Consider the following 19,776-nt stretch of genomic DNA (forward strand, 5'->3'; position numbering starts at 1 on the left):
TGAGTTCCATTAGTTATAATGGACTTGCAGAAAATGTTCCCTGGATTGCACCTCGAAACCTGCTGAATTTTCAAAGTCTGAAATAGAGTTGGAAGGGACCGTGAGGGTCATCTAGTCCAACCCCCTGAAATGCAGGAAACTCAGCTAAAAATTTTTTTGAGAGGAGCACTCGCATGTGAAAATTCAACCGTAATTTCTCCAGCTCCCTTCTCTGGTTTGATGAGAATATCACGACAAAAATCAGAATACAGTGGTACCTCTGGTTAAGTACTTAATTCGTTCCGGAGGTCTGTTCTTAACCTGAAACTGTTCTTAACCTGAAGCACCACTTTAGCTAATGGGGCCTCCCGCTGCTGCCGCGCCGCCGGAGCACGATTGCTGTTCTCATCCTGAAGCAAAGTTCTTAACCCAAGGTAATATTTCCGGGTTATCGGAGTCTGTAACCTGGAGCGTATGTAACCTGGAGCGTATGTAACCCGAGGCACCACTGTATAGAGAGCAGTGGTTATTCAGTCTCAACTTGAACCTTTTTCTTTTTAATTGCTAAAATGTGTCCAATGAAGCCTATGCACAAGCACATACACACATCAAAAGTTGCTGTCACAAACAAAACGAACAGCTGCCCCCACTGAACTCAAACATGAAAGCCTGGCATGCATTCAGAAGCTAGCATCTGGTGTCCACATTTGGAATCATAAAAATTCAGAATTTGGAACCAGAGGTGTAGAAAGGCACCACGCTGCTTCAAAACATGAGGACCTGGGTGGCTACGGTTCCCACAAACACAAGGGAATTTATGGGGTGAGAAGTGGCCTCCCAAAAGTAATTTCACAGCTAATAACTTCTCTTTACATGCGAGTCCCTTCCCTCTTGCTAATTATAGGTTTCGACAGGGAAGGAGGAAATGTATACTGTATAAACAAACAAAAATATGCTAAGTAATCACATTTCCATTTTCAATCCAAACCCACTCAGGGCTACAATTTCAGTGGCTTGTCTTTTTTTTATATAATATTTTTTATTAATTTTAACATATAAATTATAAAATGTACCACAAAACTTATCACTTATACAATCTTTTTGGACTTCCATCAGCACCTCTGATGATCCACCGTTTTCACCAATTCTTATGCATTTCTTAACTTTATATTGCCTTTACATCTCTTAACAAATCATCCTGCCCCTTGTCCATTTTTACAATACTTCTAATAATACTCCTCACAAAACTTCTTGCAACCCTACAAATGTCGTCTGTTCTTCACAATTACTTTTCAAATAGTCCGTAAATTTACTCCAGTCTTCCGTGAATTTCTGGTCTCACCGGTTTCAAACCCTTCCTGTTAGTTTATCTAATTCTGCCTAGTCCATTAACTTCATCCTCCATTCTTCAATCGACGCTAACTCTTCTTGCTTCCATTTTTGGGCCAATAATATTCTTGTTGCTGTTATTGCAAGTTCAGCGGCTTGTCATGTGGTTCAGGCATGTCCATTTCATACCCTCCAAGGGCCCTGTTTTCCAGGGACAGTCCTGGAATTACAAAAGCCATCCCAGCTTCTGATTTGATCCCGGAATGTCCCTATTTCCCCTGCCAGCACAAAATGCTACAGAGCTCGGGGGGAAAGGATGAGCTGGTGCTAGGCTCTCAAGGGCCTCTCCAGGGCTACTGCTGAAAGCCTCCTTCCTGGGGCAGCTCATAGCAGCTGCTGGTGGGGGGGGCAAGGAGGAGGAGGAGAGACTGGTGCCTCTGAGGTCCAGCCCCACATGACGTGCTGGTTCCAAGGGGCAGACAGAGGGCAGCGCCCCCCGGGTGGGAAGTAAGGGGGAGCAGAGCAGAGAGCAATGAGTCTTGGTTTTTTTTTTTAATTTAAGAAAATGCTTTGTGCATTTGCCCTTCTTCTGATAGGAAATGCTCTGCCGGGGGGTGGGGGAGACACAAAAATGGGGGGTCAAGAAGGGTCAGTTGGTGGGGAGTGAGAAATGCTCCGATTTTCATTTGAGGAATAATAATAATAATAATAATAAATTTTTATTTACACCCCGCCATCCCCGGCTCAGGGCAGCTAACACCAGTAAAATCACAGTAAAAACATAATAGGGAAAAAGGAGGGGAGGAACCAATTTAAAATACAGTTTAAAATGCAGCCTCATTTTAAAGTAGCCGATAAATCAAGACCATAAGGGGAAGGAAACATAAGGGTCAGACCAAGTCCAAACCAAAGGCCAGGCGGAACAGCTCTGTCTTGCAGGCCCTGCAGAAAGATGTCAAGTCCCGCAGGGCCCTAGTCTCTTGTGACAGAGCGTTCCACCACGTCGGGGCCAGTGCTGAAAAGGCCCTGGCCCTAGTTGAAGCCAATCTAACCTCCTTGAGGCTCGGGACCTCCAAAGTGTTATTTGTGGACCTTAAGGGCCTCCGCGGGGCATACCAGGAGAGGCAGTCCCATAGGTATGTGAATGTTAGAAGGTATGCCGTTTCATTTGCTAATGGTGCGCAAAGGTGTCGTTCGACCTGTCCTGTGCTTGGACATTGTGCACATGTTTGCAAATCCACAAGATAAGGAAGTGGTTTGTTCGCGGGTGGATTTCTGTTGGTTGGTGAGTGTGAGAGACTGGCTTATTTTTTAATTAATCATTTTATACACATCAGTGAGCCGAGGGGGTGTGTGTGTCTTGTCCTCTGGGCAGCGCAGGACCTCCAGACACACTGCCCAGCCTTGCACCCTGGTGAGGTCGCTTCAGTGCTGCTAATGCAGCAAAACCAACATGAGATGCAGCTCTTAGGGGGTTCCTGGCCTCTGCAGCCACAGCAGGCGCCGCGATTCTCACAGCAGGCACCGCGATTGTTTGACTTCACCCCCGGAGGCGCCCTCCATTGTCTCTGGAGACAGACAGATGCCAGCAACAATGATTATTTATTAAATTTCTATGGCGCCCTTGACCCAACTGTCGCAGGGTGATTTGCAAGATAAAAACACAAAAATACACAGCGTAGAAGCAAGCAAAGACAATTTCAAGTAAGCTGGCCCCAAACAGTTTGCACACTATGTCTTTAAAGCACATTGCACGCAGAGGAGGTATGAGAAATGCCATAAACACCTCACCCAATTCCCTTGCAGATGAAAGACAATAACAAATAACTAGCAATATACTGTCCTTTCATGAAACCTCAAATCAGCAGTCTGAGGCAGACACCTCTCTCTGCCTGAGGGAGAGCCAGCCAGGGTAAACTCACAAACAAAAGAAAACACCTATTTTGACACACACCCTTTATGAGTGTCAGCCTTTTCCTTTCTTCCTGTCAACTGTTTTTCAGGAATTGCTCTCTGAGTTTGCAGCCAGTTGGTCAGGTCTGAGCACCCTGCCTCTCCAAACCAGATCTTCTCAGGGCCAGCTAGACCTAGCCTTCAACTCCCTTGCAATTTTTCCTGGATGGTTTTGTGTTCTACGTAGCGATAAGAAACCTCAGAGTGGGGAGGGCTGCTTTACAGCATCGCAAACAGCTGTTGTTGTTTTTTTAAAAATGGCCACCACATAAAGAAATAGCTGTATTAAATCCCCAACACACTTTGAAGTCTTTTGATCAAAGAAAAACCCTTCTATTTACTCCCTAGTGAGAGCTGCTTCCAAGCCTTTCAAGCTGCAGTTAACTAAATCAAAAACTCGCAATAAGTTTTAATTCTGCTTTATACAGAATCAGAGCTTTGGTTCATCTTGCTCAGTACTGTTAACAAACTGGGCAAGGAGCCTTTTTGACCAGATCTTTATTTTGCCTACCCACCCCATGGGCTAATTTTGAGAGGTGGGTGGGGACAACTCATCCTGCAGGTGATGGATGGAGAGGCAGCCTGCTTGCCCATCAAAGGGTGTGCGGAGGGAGGAGTCTACTTCTACTGCTACGAAACAGCCCCCAACAGGACTAGACTCTCTGCTCACCAGCCCTGATCTCTGCATAGACTGCCAGCGACTTGTCTAAGTTTTCAGAGAGTGGCTTCTCCCAGCCTTAACTGGAAAAAATTGAAGTTGAAACCTTCTGCATGTTGTTGTTGTTGTTTAGTCGTTTAGTCGTGTCCGACTCTTCGTGACCCTATGGACCAGAGCACGCCAGGCACTCCTGTCTTCCACTGCCTCCTGCAGTTTGGTCTAACTCATGCTGGTAGCTTCGAGAACACTGTCCAACCATCTCATCCTCTGTCATCCCCTTCTCCTTGTGCCCTCCATCTTTCCCAACATCACGGTCTTTTTCAGGGAGTCTTCTCTTCTCATGAGGTGGCCAAAGTATTGGAGCCTCAGCTTCAGAATCTGTCCTTCCAGTGAGCACTCAGGGCTGATTTCCTTAAGAATGAATAGATTTGATCTTCTTGCAGTCCATGGGACTCTCAAGCGTCTCCTCCAGCACCAAAATTCAAAAGCATCAATTCTTCGGCCATCAGCCTTCTTTATGGTCCAGCTCTCACTTCCATACATCACTACTGGGAAAACCATAGCTTGAACTATACGGACCTTTGTTGGCAAAGTGATGTCTCTGCTTTTTAAGATGCTGTCTACCTTCTGCATACAATGAAAATTATTGGCCACTGAGCTAGCCTCTGGGGCTAGTTTAGGAGAAATACGGCAGGCCTGTGGCAAACATAGCTCTGGTTCCCAACAGAGGGGAATGGCTGAGGACCTCACTGCTGCCCTGTGCCCTGAGACAATTGACCCATTCTGTCTAATGGCAGGGCTGGCAGTGCAAGCAAAGACTTGTCTCTGTGCCCAAGCAATTGTAAGATTTTTGGTTGAGAGTGAATAGCCTGCCCTGGAACCGCTTGTTTTCGTGGTCCCAATGTTGCATCTTTAGTTGCAGTTATTGCTTGGGAAGACTAAAAACAGGACCTGTTTTATTGTTGTTAGCCGCCCTGAGCCCGGCTTCGGCTGGGGAGGGCGGGATATAAATAAAAATGTATTTATTTAGCTAAATTTCATGTAATTCAAAGGTTCTGACATGTGAGTTGAAGACTGTGTGCCTCCGAATGCCCATTGCTGGGATCCACAAGTTGGAGGGACTGCTGTTGTGATCAGGTCCTGTTTTTAGGCTTCCCAAAGGGATCTGGTCCATCACTGTGAGAACAGGATTCTGGGCTAAGATAGGCCTTTGGCTTGATCCAGCTGCAAGGCTCTTTTTATGTTCATGTGCTCTTATCTTGCCCCATTGTAGGAATGGATTTAGACACCGGAAGGGGATATATTGTTTAGCTTTTCTCCTGCCTTGCTCATGTTAGTGAGCTCAGCAGAGTGCTATCCTTTGCAGCTTAAACTTGGAAGCTAAGACAAGATTGAACCTTCTAGAAACAACGATCTAGAATGCTTTAAGGCAGACTGGATTTTCCTGGCATTGCCCCCTTTTATCCCCCTTAAAAACAACAATCACACACACATTGTTTTGTGAAGAAATAAAAGTAGCATTTACTTACATACTCTAAGTAGCAATTACAGTAGCAAAATGAAGGCAGGTTTAGACAAAAGTCCAAAAATGTAAGTTCATGTAAGGTTTCTGAGCTGCACGATGAAGAAAGAAGAGGGTGCCTAGGCAGGCAGGAAGTTTGTAGTGTTATAGTTTCCTGCCAATGGACAAAAGAAGTGATCTCACAGAGTTTTCTCTAGAAAATTTTACAAAAAAGCTCTGTGAGCCTCAGCCCCTTCATGTGCCTAGCTGGATAACCCAGTCAGATGGGTGGGGTACAACAACAACAACAACAATAATAATAATAATATTGTTGATTTCCTATATAATGTCCCACACCACTGTGGGGTCAAACTGGCTCTCCCAACTGGATAGATGGGTCTTTGCCATGATGTGTGTCTGCTTTGGAAGACTTTAATTTTGTTTAGAGTAGGGCAGTGTTCTTAATTGTTTTAAACTGTTCTTTGCTGTTTTATTCTACATTGCCTTGAAATGATTCCATAGAAATCAGCTGAAAGAACCACAGAGTTGCAAGGGTCCCGAGGATCATTTAGTCCAAATCCCCTGCAATGTATAAATTGGCGGTGATAATCATCGATTATGATGAGTGCCAAGCTAAAAGTATATTGAGAGGAGAAGCAAGCAAGAAAAAGATATATATGTCACTTTCTTTTCCAGCTGGTACATAAGTGGGATTAGCAGAACCACCGCCAACCATCTCCTCCTCTCACCTCCGAATCGCCATGGCTCGTTCCTCATCCGGGACAGTGAGAGTAACAGAGGGGAATACTCTCTATCAGGTAACCAAATCTCTCCTTATGCCTTCATGAGTGCTTTGAGCCAGCTGAACTGCCAATACCTGCCCCAACGGAGTGTGTTCAATGAGGTTCCACGATGGAAGAATTCTCCATGCCTTCCTCAAACTGCATCTCCCATGGTTCCTTGGGGAAAGGAAGTCAGCCTTAGCAGATGCTAAAAACTGAGTCAGAATCTGTATGGCATAGATTAATGTCTCAATTTTTTCTATCCATTTGCCACAGTTGAGGCTCAACGCTGGTGGGTTTAAAAAAACAATAATAATTCACAGACTAGGTAAAGGTAAAGGGACCCCTGACCATTAGGTCCAGTCCGGGACGACTCTGGGGTTGCGGCGCTCATCTCGCTTTATTGGCCGAGGGAGCCGGCGTACAGCTTCCGGGTCATGTGGCCGGCATGACTAAGCCGCTTCTAGCGAACCAGAGCAGCGCACGGAAATGCCGTTTACCTTCCCACTGGAGCGGTACCTATTTATCTACTTGCACTTTGACGTGCTTTCGAACTGCTAGGTTGGCAGGAGCTGGGACCGAGCAACGGGAGCTCACCCCGTCGCGGGGATTCGAACTGCCGACCTTCTGATCGGCAAGTCCTAGGCTCTGTGGTTTAACCCACAGCGCCACCCGCGTCCCTCAATTCACAGACTACAAAGCAATTATTAATTATAATTTTTATTTGTTGGATTATTTACGCATTATTCACTGTAAATCTCAGGGTTGTTGTTTTCGGCATCCATCTGTCTCAAGAGACAATGGAGTGCGTATTCTCTAAGGGGCGTGCTGCCTGGTCAGTGCGTGTGGAGATCCTGGGCAGCCTAGACAACAAGAACCCCCTCTCGGCCTCACTGAAGTGGTCCAAAGAAAAGCAGAGCAATACATTTGGCACCAGCTTGGCTGCAGGACTTGCCAGAAGGAGGCATAAAACAGTATGTCATCCAACCATCTTAGGCACTCCACTCCTAATTTGTGTAGGGATTACTCCTTAGCCTTTTCTTTTTCCCAAGATGTCCTGCAAGGAAACAGGGACAGATTTTCCTAGGGGTTTTATCCCGAAGCCTTACAGACAAATGAGTACAGCTGCAAGCCACTGGAGGTTTAGGACCAGAGTTTTCCTTCTCCTAGATGGGCCACCTAGCAGTTCGAAAGCACGTCAAAGTGCAAGTAGATAAATAGGTACCACTCCGGCGGGAAGGTAAACGGTGTTTCCGTGCGCTGCTCTGGTTCATCAGAAGTGGCTTAGTCATGCTGGCCACATGATCTGGAAGCTGTACGCCGGCTCCCTCGGCCAATAAAGCCAGATGAGCGCCACAACCCCAGAGTCATCCGCAACTGGACCTAATGGTCAGGGGTCCCTTTACCTTTTAGATGGACCACCTTGCCAGGTTGGTGATCCCCATCTTCCCCTCACATCACTCCACAGCACGTGCAGAAACCTCCTTCTTAACCGCTATCAGTTACAGCAATTTACAATCAGACCAATGGGGTGTGTCCTGAAGTGTATATAAATATATCTCAGGTGCCAACGGGCAGGAGAAAGAGGTGAATCTTCAGCATACCTGCCCATCCAGTTTCAGCATGCAACCAGCAGCCGTTGGTGGAACCAGACAGGGGGGCAGGCATTGCTCTCTTGCCTTCCCAGCACCAAACGTTAGCATGATGGGCATAAGGTGGGCACGGCAATGGAGCCTGTCCAATGCTCCTGTTGCTGTACTTTGCTCCTAGCACCTCTTAGGTATGATGAGAAAGCAGGTGAGCAGGTGCCGCCCCACCAACTGCTTCTACACAGACTTTATTCCTGCAGTGCTCCACATGGCTCACTGTTTTAAGAGGCTCCTACCCATGTGCCGGGACGCGGGTGGCACCGTGGGTTAAACCACAGAGCCTAGGACTTGCCAATCAGAAGGTCGACGGTTCGAATCTCCGCGACGGGGTGAACTCCCATTGCTCGGTCCCTGCTCCTGCCAACCTAGCAATTCAAAAGTAGGTCAAAGTGCAAGTAGATAAATAGGTACCGCTCTGGAGGGAAGGTAAACGGCGTTTCTGTGCGCTGCTCTGGTTAGCCAGAAGCGGCTTAGTCATGCTGGACACATGACACGGAACCTGTACGCCGGCTCCCTCGGCCAATAAAGTGAGATGAGCGCCGCAACCCCAGAGTCGGCCACAACTGGACCTAATGGTCAGGGGTCCCCTTTACCTTTATATCACAAATGGAGACGTGGGTGGTGCTGTGGTCTAAAACCACCAAGCCTCTTGGGCTTGCGGATCAGAAGGTCGGTGGTTCGAATCCCTGTGCCGGAGTGAGCTCCTGTTGCTCTGTCCCAGCTCCTGCCAACCTAGCAGTTCAAAAGCACGCCACTGCAAGTAGATAAATAGGTACCGCTGCAGCGGAAAGGTAAACGACATTACTGTGCGCTCTGGCTTCCGTCACGGTGTCCTGTTGTGCCATAAGTGGTTTAGTCCTGCTAGCCACATAACCCAGAAAGCTGTCCATACACAAACGCCGGCTCCCTCGGCCTGAAGGCGAGATGAGCGCTGAGACCCCATAGTCGCCCTTGTCTGGACTCAACCTTTACCTATACAGTGGTACCTCGGGTTAAGAACTTAATTCGTTCTGGAGGTCCGTTCTTAACCTGAAACTGTTCTTAACCTGAAGCACCACTTTAGCTAATGGGGCCTCCCGCTGCTGCCGCACTGCCAGAGCACAATTTCTGTTCTCACCCCGAAGCAAAGTTTTTAACCCGAGGTACTATTTCTGGGTTAGCAGAGTCTGTAACCTGAAGCTTCTGTAACTTGAAGCGTCTGTAACCCAAGGTACCACTGTATCACAGTATTGAAAAGCAGACATCACCCAGCACGTAAGGGAGTTGTGCTTGAACGTAGGCACTCACCTTGGTGAGCTGAGGCCCCTGGGAACAATCTCCTTGACGCAAGATCACTGCTGCCCTTCCGTATGTGTGTGAAAGGACAGATAAGAAGCGTTTTGCAATTGCTCTTGAGTTTGTTCCCAGCAAATGTGGGGCGGCAGATTGGGCCACCGCTTTGCAGAGGCAAGAGAAACTCTCAGGCTTACTGTACGAGGGAGTGGCAGGGAAGGTCAGGGAACTGGGGTGTTTGAGTACCTATTCTCACACTCAGTGGGGGTAGGGGAAGAGGGTGGAGGTGAGTTTCAAGGGCATTTAGAGCTTCTCTTTCAATGGAAGGAAAGCAATCTGCAGAAGCCAAAGAGTCTGCACCTGTAAATTAAGAATCAATAACTTTAAAAGTCTACATAAATTGGGGGGGGGGAATTGCCATTGGACCTCCGGTGCTGATCTCAGCATTCAAAGATATCAGTAGCCAGTTTGTTGTTAGGATGTTTTTCAACACCATTTCCAGCTTGGTTAATTATAGGTGTGTTAAAGTTTCCACCTTTTTCTGGAAATAGCAACCCTCGAAGAATGAATCAGGCTCCAATATTCCGCGGTCACTGAGCATGCCCAGAGTTTTGGGCGATGCTGTTTTGATGCTCCAACATAAAATGGCAAGTGTGGATGCACTGTGTGTGTGTGTGTGTGTGTGTGTGTGTGTGTGTGTGTTTAGATGCATGATGGCATTTTGCTGGGTGCCATCTATCACACCAAAGCACAGCCAAGCCTTTTTGTTTCCATTGTCCCAAAGGGATGGATGCAGCATTCCGAACCCCTTCCAATGTCTTGTGGGAGAGGGGATTATCGAATTGTTTTTGTTCTTATTTTTATTATGTATTGTATATTGTATTTTTATGTTGTGAATCTCCCTGAGGCGGTATAGAAATTTAATAAATAAGAGCATAAGAAAATCAATTTTTTCAAAAAAAGCTGCTTTGTGCAAAACTGTTCTTGCACAAAACACCTGTATTAAAAATAAAAATAATAAAATTTGCCCTTGCAGGTACAGGAAAGGGAAAAGGGGAAAAAAACACACCTCTGCATCCAAATTCCTCAGGAATTAGACAGGGAGTTCAGGCACCCCACAAGCTTGTATCAGCTGTGCTATTTTTCCAGAAAAAGGTGTCGGAACTCACCACGAACACCTCCCTTGTTCTCTTATAATGGCAATGGCCCTCACCTGAGAGGTGCCAGAACTGGGTTCCAGTGAGTTCCAACTAAAAAAAAAGCCCTCAGTGACAGTATTATGGGATGTAACCAGCTTACAGGCCCCCTCCCCCCCAAAAAAAACCACACACCCACAAGTAGCTTTTTAATATTGAGCCATTCGCAAAGCTGTCCTCATACTGATGAGGATGAGCTCACTCCAGAAACTTTCTTGTACGGAATATCTTCTCGGATCTACAAATGCTAATTACTACACCACACATACAAACATTCCCTCTCTCCCATGTAATTATGCTAAATTGTGAAACAAACAATGGTGTCCTTCCCACACAAGTCATCTGGTGCAAAGGATGAGACGGCCGCAGGCTAAGCGGTGACAGCGCACTAACAAAGGTCTTCAGACTAACTCTAGAAGCTTGGCTAGACCAGGGGTCTGCAACCCGCGGCTCCAGAGCCGCATGTGGCTCTTTTACACCTTTGCTGCGGCTCCGATACTAGCGAGGGGAGGAGGTGCATTGTGCGCCCCGACACTCCCCACTGTGGCGGGCGCTGTACTGGCTGTGACGTTGCATGGGGGCGGTGTGTGCGTTAGTCACACACCGCCCCGACGTCACCTTCCCGCCCGCTGTCAGATCGCGGCTCCGGAGATATATTTGTTTTAAATGTCGCAATGGTTTTGCGGCTCCCATGTGTTGTTTTTTCTTCGGAAATGGGTCCAAGTGGCTCTTTTTGTCTTAAAGGTTGCAGACCCCTGGGCTAGACCATTCCGACCATCAGATTTGGAGCCCACCTTGTAGCATGCCAACAACGGTCTTTGGGTTTCCTTCCGGAAATGTTGTGGATGGCAAGGATGGTTTCCATCCCTTTTCTTTCCACCTTTCCAACCCCATGTCAGAACCATCATGCAGGAAGCCAAAATCTGGATTATGGGGTCTCTCCAAGAGGTGGAAGCCATGCTTGCAAGCCTAAGCAAATCAGTCTCTTAAGCTTAAACCAAGAAATAGTATTCTCTATGAAACTGAATATCAATACAGTGGTACCTCAGGTTACATACGCTTCAGGCTACACACTCCACTAAGCCAGGAATAGTGCTTCAGGTTAAGAACTTTGCTTCAGGATAAGAACAGAAATCGGGCTCTGGCAGCGCGGCGGCAGCAGGGGGCCCCATTAGCTAAAGTGGTGCTTCAGGTTAAGAACAGTTTCAGGTTGAGAACGGACCTCTGGAACAAATTAAGTACTTAACCCAAGGTACCACTGTATACATATCAAGGCTTTGAGATTAGACCACTGAAGAAGCCCAGAAAATTACCTTGGGAGTGTGCTACCTGCAAGCCCCAGTAAAAGCGAACAGCGGCCTCTTGGTTACTTGGACTGCCAGGGCGAAACAGGTGCAAAACGCTGGCACCCTGTCGTCTACAACTTCATTAACATCCATCTACAACTTCACTAGGGACACGGGTGGTGCTGTGGGTAAAAGCCTCAGCGCCTAGGGCTTGCCGATCGAAAGGTTGGCGGTTCGAATCCCCGCGGCGGGGTGCGCTCCCATTGTTCGGTCCCAGCGCCTGCCAACCTAGCAGTTCGAAAGCACTCCCGGGTGCAAGTAGATAAATAGGGACCGCTTACTAGCGGGAAGGTAAACGGCGTTTCCGTGTGTGGCTCTGGCTCGCCAGAGCAGCGATGTCACGCTGGCCACGTGACCCGGAAGTGTCTGTGGACAGCGCTGGCCCCCGGCCTCTTGAGTGAGATGGGTGCACAACCCTAGAGTCTGTCAAGACTGGCCCGTACGGGCAGGGGTACCTTTACCTTTACCTTTACAACTTCACTAGCATCTCTCGGTATTGTGAACAACACCAAACTTACCTTTTGTTGGTACCTTCATGAACTTATCCTATCTTTAAAAGACAGGCAGCCCTGTTTAGGGAAGTTTTTAATATTTAATGCTGTATTGTTTTTAACACTTGATTGGGAGCCACCCAAAGTGGCTGGGGAAACTCAGCCAGATGGGCGGGGTATAAATTTATTATTATTATTATTATTATTATTATTATTATTATTATTATTATTAACTAAGAAGATAAAGAAAACAAAAGACTGAGTTAAGCACTTGAAAAATCCATTGAAATCAGATATTATAAGTTCATCTTAGGTTGGGCAGTTCGCAAGTCTCTGTGGCTTTGCATAAGGTTTTGTATTTTTCTCAGAAGATTGATAAAGAATGTATAATCGCTTTGGTAATTATTGTGTGTATATTAGTCGCCAACGTGTTGCAGGAGTCATACTACTACTATCAGCAGCACAGGTTGTATTTTTCTAGCATGCTTGGAAAGCAGGGCTTGTTCAAGACATATTTCTGGGGGCAGAGCAATCACACGTTGTGTTGTCTTCTCCTTCCCTTCAACCTTCAGTTCGGAACCATACCAAAGTGCGACATTTCAGAATCTACAAAGAGCCTGGAGGGAGTTTTTACTTGGAAAAGGGACACATGTTTCCAAATCTGGAGCAGCTCCTTGCCTACTACACAGCCAACTGGAATGTCATACATAGTCCCTTGCTTCATCCCTGCATCCAAAAGGTATGTTTTCCTGTATCATCACTCATTTCCTTCTGATCTTATGCATTACTTCTGTCTTCCGCTTGTCTTCTGTATTACTTTTGTCCTCCTCTTATGCATTACTTCTGTCTTCCACTTGTCTTCTGTATTACTTTTGTCCTCTTCTTATGCATTACTTCTGTCTTCCGCTTGTCTTCTGTATTACTTTTGTCCTCCTCTTATGCATTACTTCTGTCTTCTGCTTGTCTTCTGTATTACTTTTGTCCTCCTCTATCCATTCAGTATCTCCGTGTAAGCCTTCCCTGACCTGGTACTCTCCAGATGTTTTCGACTGGAACTCCCATCAGCTCTGGCTAGCATGGGGCTGCTCTGTGTCTGTACACTCTGGAAACCAAACATGACTCTCTCCATTACATCTGATTGTCCCTCCCTCCATCTATTCATTTTTATTCGTGGCTCAGCCTGCACAATTGCAAATTCACATGCCACATCTTTGAAATTTGGGGGACTTTTGGGGATAGGAACGCTGACACTCGTAACCCAATGCATATTTTTCTGTGACTGACTTCTGTAGCCAAACGTCAAGACTCCGTGGCCATATTGGAAGTGGAAGTCTGAATTGTGACGCTTGTGGGTTTCAAGCACACACACATAGTTTCAAAATTTATTATTAAGTTTGGATTACATCGCAGGAGGAGGGATTTCTAATTGACGCGAAATCACAATTCAGCAGTGAGAAATGTCGCCCTCGTACCTTTCCCCCTGTATAAGATGAGATCCTCCTCCAGATTTTGCTGCCTTAGAAACATCACCCAGTTAGACACTTCTGAAGTTTCCTGGGAGGGGCTGAAAGGGCTAAAAGAAGAGGACTGGCACCTTGCCTGCCTTCACACTCAGCTACCCAGTTTCCTTGCTATAGATTCCACACATCCTAGTCACCTGCGCACACTTGCCAAATTTTCCTGGCCTCAAGCCAGGCCCCACCTAGAAACCTCAGCCTGTCTCCTAATTTCATACCTCCCACCATCTTTTCCTTCCTCTGATCAAGCAACACAAAACAGCAGGGTTGGGTTTGTCTGTCCATCTGGTTTTTTTCTCTCTCTTTAGTTCTTGTCATCCAGATTTTCCTTTCAAAATTTCTTTATATCATTTCCCCGTTTACAGTTACATTTCTTTCCCAGGAGTTTGGATGCTAACCAGAACCAAGCCCTTCAAACCAAACAACAACCTGATCTTGTGCAGAGTTAGAAATACTCAATCCAGGGTTTCCAACATGGTGCCCGTGGGCACAATGGCACCCTTACGTTATTCCTGTAGTGCTCACAAAACACCTGAGCCCTCCTTTCAGTGTCTCCCCCCCCCCCCCGGTTATGAGGCTGGTTACCTTCTTGTCCCTTGAAAAGAGCTGAAGGAGGAAATTGCAAGAATGACACTCTTCTCCACTTCCTTCTTCAGTTCTATGTTCTTTTCAAGGCTCATATTAATTGCAATGGATCAGACATTTACTCATATCCTCTGGAAGAACACAGAGTGTGTTGGCATGCTTCCTTTCTGTCCGCCTCTCAGCGGGACTGATCCGCCGGAGGGAGAGAGAAGTCAGGGGGCGACACCCATGGTGCTCTTGGACCTAAAACCATTGTTGACCCCTGACCTAAGTCTATTGAAATCAGTGGACCTGAGATCATCTAACTCCGCAAAGATCAGAGTCCACCTTCTTGTGCTGGCAGAGACCATTTTCCATGGGGGTTTTATTCCTGACCCCTGCGCGCATCGGTAGAGCACACATAATCCTGCTCTGCCCAGTTGCGCCCTGTCCCAACCCCCATTCCGCCCCATTCTGCCCTCTCCCAGATCCAAAACGACCCATGTATCGGAGGTCATGCATCAACTGGACGCATGCAAAATGGTCACTGAATGTACTGCATTTCGGATTTTCTTGGTTAAAAGCGAGAATGCAATTCCCCATGTACAATTCCAAGTTGCAAATCTGCATTCTTTATTATATGGCTCAAGAAGTAACCATTTCCTGTGGTGTGTGACCTGTCAATCACCTTATCCACAGAATCATAGAGTTGGGACCCACAAGGCCATTCCTTCAATGTAGGGAGGCATCACAGCTAATAAATCCTTAACAGATGGCCATCCTACCTTCGTTTTTTTAATTAAAAAAACCCTGATGGAGAGCCCACCAGCCTTCAGGTAGGCCCTTCTGCCTAGGCAGGTTTACAGTGTCAGTATTGTTGGAGATTTATTCCCCGTGTCTGCAGTCATGGGATTGTGGTCGATCACATGACAGTGTATGTTTTCATTCCACAGTGTGGGAAGTGACGGAGACAGGATGTTTTGGTATTACAGTGGTACCTCTGGTTGCGAACGGGATCCGTCCCGGAGGCCCATTCGCAACATGAGCAGAACGCAACCCGCGTGTGTGCATGCACGGGTTATGATTCGCCGCTTCTGTGCATTCACATGACATCATTTTGCGCGTCTGCACATGCGCGAGCGGCGAAACCCGGAAGTAACCCTTTCCAGTACTTTCGGGTCGCCGCAGGACGCAACCTGAAAACACTCAGCGTGAAGCAAACGTAACATGAGATATGACTGTACTGTGTTCTTTGTTTTTTCTCTCTTTACTGTCTGATAAGAAAGAGGAAGGAGCTAAAGCAGAATGCTCCGAGTATATTATATGTAAATAAAGGTAGATTAGCCAAAATGCTGTGCTACTGAGTTCTGTTACGCAAACTGCAAATACTCTGCGGATCCCTAAGAGTGCTGGTGTCTGTTGGCATTGGTCGCTGTGATGTTCGGGCAGAAGAAAGCTTTTGAACCTCCCGAACGATCGACCAGGAGGAAGAGAACATGCCAGGTGGGCATGCGTCTCTGCCAGGGTCCTACATGAGAGTAGGACGCTCCTTGGATAGAATGACAGGAAGGATCCGGAATCGACGAGACCAAAGATTTATAGAAGATTGGGAAAAATTTATTCAATATTTGCAAAAACTGAGTGATAATCAGATGACGTTTGTAAATTTTAAGGAAGCTCTGTGATGGGAAAATGTGAAAATAAGTTTAAAAAAGGAACTGAAGTTAACAGTATTAATAACAATGGGTAGAAATGTGGAAAAAGTAATAAAGTGAAGGAATTGCAGACAGATTGAGGGAAGTCAAAAAAGAGAAGCAAGATGTAATCAAGATGTGTGGAATGTATAATTTTGTTTTTGTATTTGAAAACCAATAAAAATATAATATATAAAGAAAAGAGAGTAGGACGCTCCTAACAAGTATCCCCCCCCCCATGTGCCTGCCCTTTTTCAGAGGCCTTCTGAGACGGACCAATGGGAACGTCCCCGCTCAGAGTTCCAGCTCTGGAGGAAGATGGGCGAAGGATGCTTCGGAGAGGTGTGGGAAGGAACGTGGAAGAACACGGTGCCGGTGGCCATCAAAATCATGAAGCAAGGTTTGTGGGGTGCAGAACATGTCATTGGTTGCGGAATCCTTCTTTCAGGGATGGGCTTTAGCTCAGGGCTACAGCAGAAGGTTCCTGGCCTTACCTTCAGCATCGTCAGGTAGGGCTGGGGACATCCCATCATCTCAGGCCATTGCTCACGCCGGCTGGGGCTCATGGGAATGGGAGTCCAACACAGGCTGTGGACACACCAGTGCCGGATTTACATATAAGCTAAATAAGCTATAGGTTAGGGCCCTACTCTCTTGGGGGCCCCAAAAAAATTAAAGGAGAAAAAACTGGATGTACATTTCCAAAATATAAGATAATAAAAATAAAAATAAAACCTACATACAGTGGTACCTTGGGTTAAGTACTTAATTTGTTCCGGATGTCCGTTCTTAACCTGAAACTGTTCTTAACCTGAAGCGCCACTTTAGCTAATGGGGCCTCCTGCTGCCGCCGTGCCGCCAGAGCCCAATTTCTGTTCTTATCCTGAAGCAAAGTTCTTAACCTGAAGCACTATTTCTGGGTTAGCAGAGTGTGTAACCTGAAGCGTATGTAACCCGAGGTACCACTGTACAGCAACAGTGTTTCGTGTTGTGGGCCCTCCCTAAAGTATCACTGGTTTGCTCATTTCTATATATAGGGTGCCTACATTCTGCATGGACTGGTTGCACGGCAACATGTGCAAATCGCTTTAGATACCTATTGCCATATAGCATATATTCAACACAAAAAACAGTGGCAATTTGTTGTTGGCAAAGGGCAGCTGGATATCTAAAGGGCCCCATTACCTTCAGTAGCTTAGGGCCTCATCAAACCTAAACCCAGCCCTGGGACACACCATACGTGTAAAGTACACATCCCCACAAAGATTCCCAAGAACTGAAGTTTGTGAAGGGTGCTGGGCAGTGGCGTAGCGTGGGGGGTGCAGGGGGGGCTGGCCGCAACATCTGGGGGGGGCGCGCTCGCACTCGCAGCTCTCTGCCCCTACCTGGCTCACTCACTCTCACTGCAGTGCTGGCTGTGCGAATCCGATCCGAGCCGCCGGGTCGCCGCCCACTGTGGAGGGGAGGGTGCCAGGTGTGCGGTGCGGTGCGGAGAGAGAGCAAGGGACTATCTGGGGGAGGGACAGTGCAGCGGGGAGGGGCGCAAATTACTTGCCTTGCCCCGGGTGCTGACAACCCACGCTACGCCACTGGTGCTGGGAATTGTAGCTCTGTGAGGGGTAAGCTACTTTCCTGGAGGACACCACCCATAGAATTTCCTTGAGAAACCCTACGTCCCTGCAGCGTTTTGGTCTTTCTTCCACAGCTGACATGAGAGATGACTTTGCCAAAGAGATTCAGAACTTGAAATGTCTGAAACACACGAGGCTCATCAAACTCCTGGCCATCTGCTCTGTAGGAGAACCTGTCTACATTGTCACTGAGTTGATGAGGAAGGGGAACCTCCATAGCTACCTCAACAGTGAGTATCGCTCCAGCAGCTGCCCTGAACTTGATGCCCCATCAAAGTGCTGGGATGTCAGAGAATCCCAGCAAACGAAATGGAAATGAGAGCTAAAATTCCTGATATTCGCTTCCTCACCCCATGTGCAGAATGAAAATTAATCCAGCAAATACAACCATATTGCAATTGTTCTCGCCACAAATGGTAAGGTAAAGGTAAAGGGACCCCTGACCATTAGGTCCAGTCCCGGACGACTCTGGGGTTGTGGTTCTCATCTCGCTTTCTTGGCCGAGGGAGCCGGCGTACAGCTTCCGGGTCATATGCCAGCATGACTAAGCCACTTCTGGCGAACCAGAGCAGCGCACGGAAACACCGTTTACCTTCCCGCCGGAGGGGTACCTATTTATCTACTTGCACTTGGATGTGCTTTCGAACTGCTAGGTTGGCAGGAGCAGGGACCGAGCAACGGGAGCTCACCCCGTCGTGGGGATTTGAACCGCCGACCTTCTAATCGGCAAGCCCTAGGCTCTGTGGTTTAACCCTCAGCGCCACCCTCGTCCCTGCCACAAATGGTACATAACCCATTACATCTTTCCCCATTTGCAACGCGTTTCTTTTGCGCTGAAACAAACGAGGCACAATAGCACGACAACATAGCTTACATAGCCTGCAGAAGTTACGTAATTTGTTGCGTAAATTACACAAGTTTTGCTGCAGCAAACAGCAAGATGAAGAGTGGTTTGGCGAAAGACGAACTGCAGCAGAACCGAAACAGAGCTGTGTGAGATAGGCAGAGGGAAATATAGGAGATGGTTAGGGTTGCCATACGTCTAAAATTCCCCAGACATAACTGGTATTCGGGCCTCGGAAACAGTGACCAGGCAGAAATTGCTGGAAGTGTAGATTTTGGCGAATTTCATTTAAAATAGCTCAAAAATTCTCTCTTTCTCTCTCTCTATCTTTTTTTATTTTGCAATAGCAGGAGTCCTTGTGTTGACTTCTGCTGGCGGCAGGTTAGTTAAATCTGGCCCTTAGTTTTAAGTTGCATTCTTGCCTATGTGCCAGTATGTATGCACATATAAAACTTTATTACAGTGGTGCCTCGCAAGACGAAAAGAATCCGTTCCGGGAGTCTTTTCGTCTTGCGGTTTTTTCATCTTGCGAAGCAAGCCCATTGACGGAGTAGCGCTATTAGCGCTATTGGCTAAAAAAGGGCTAAAAACGGCTTTTTTAGGGGGGGGATTAGCGGTTTTGCTGCTAAAATGCTTTTAGCAGCTTAGCGATTCAGAATAAGGGGGTTTGGAGCAAAAAAAAATTCGATTTTTTTCGTCATTTTTCGTCTTGCGAAGCAAGCCCATAGGGAAATTCGTCCTGCGAAGCGCCTCTGCAGACGGAAAACCCTTTCGTCTTGCGGGTTTTCCGTCTTGCGAGGCATTCGTCTTGCGGGGCACCACTGTATTTCCATTTTCATTGTCCTTTCTGTTAGAATCATTCACATTTTGGTCACGCTGTGAAACCTGACTTAGCTTAGGCACTCAGCATGCCTTCGCCTGTCCCTGCCAGATGACTTATTTGTGACTTCGTTGGGCCACACAGCCCTTCTCCTCTGAGCCACATTTTGACAAGGCAGAAAAAAGAGTCCAAACATGCTCATAGCTGACCAGTAAGGCCCCACCCACAACACATGCGCCCCTCCCCAAATCATGCTTAAAGCGAAGCCTGTCTAATAGATACTTTAAAGAATGTGTGCATCAGGACCCTGAAATCTATGCATAAAATAAAAGTAGTTTTGAAGAGAATTTTGTGGGTCCAAAACAGATATGCGCACCATTGCAAGTCACAGTGCTTCAACAACCCACACCAGTGTTGTAAACAAAAATCTGCCCTTTTTTCCCTTATGGGGTATCCAAGAGCCCATACGTAGGTTCCCTATTGGCAGGAGAAAATAACAGAGGCCAACCAGAGAATATTGAGAAGCAAAGCAGCTACTAAGCCTGATTTT

At 47.0% G+C, this 19,776-nt stretch overlaps 1 protein-coding gene across 1 annotated transcript in view; it reads left to right on the top strand.

The window, feature by feature from the left end:
- SRMS (src-related kinase lacking C-terminal regulatory tyrosine and N-terminal myristylation sites) overlaps positions 1-19,776 on the top strand; it is a 46,328-nt gene that overhangs the window by 15,166 nt on the left and 11,386 nt on the right. The window contains exons 2-5 of the mRNA XM_083447493.1: positions 6,117-6,238; positions 12,729-12,895; positions 16,190-16,331; positions 17,637-17,792. Coding sequence (XP_083303619.1) covers positions 6,117-6,238; positions 12,729-12,895; positions 16,190-16,331; positions 17,637-17,792 — 587 coding nt within the window. The remainder of the gene's footprint in view (positions 1-6,116; positions 6,239-12,728; positions 12,896-16,189; positions 16,332-17,636; positions 17,793-19,776) is intronic.

Source organism: Podarcis tiliguerta, assembly GCF_965153285.1.
Source record: "Podarcis tiliguerta genome assembly, chromosome: 6".
Classification (NCBI taxonomy): domain Eukaryota; kingdom Metazoa; phylum Chordata; class Lepidosauria; order Squamata; family Lacertidae; genus Podarcis; species Podarcis tiliguerta.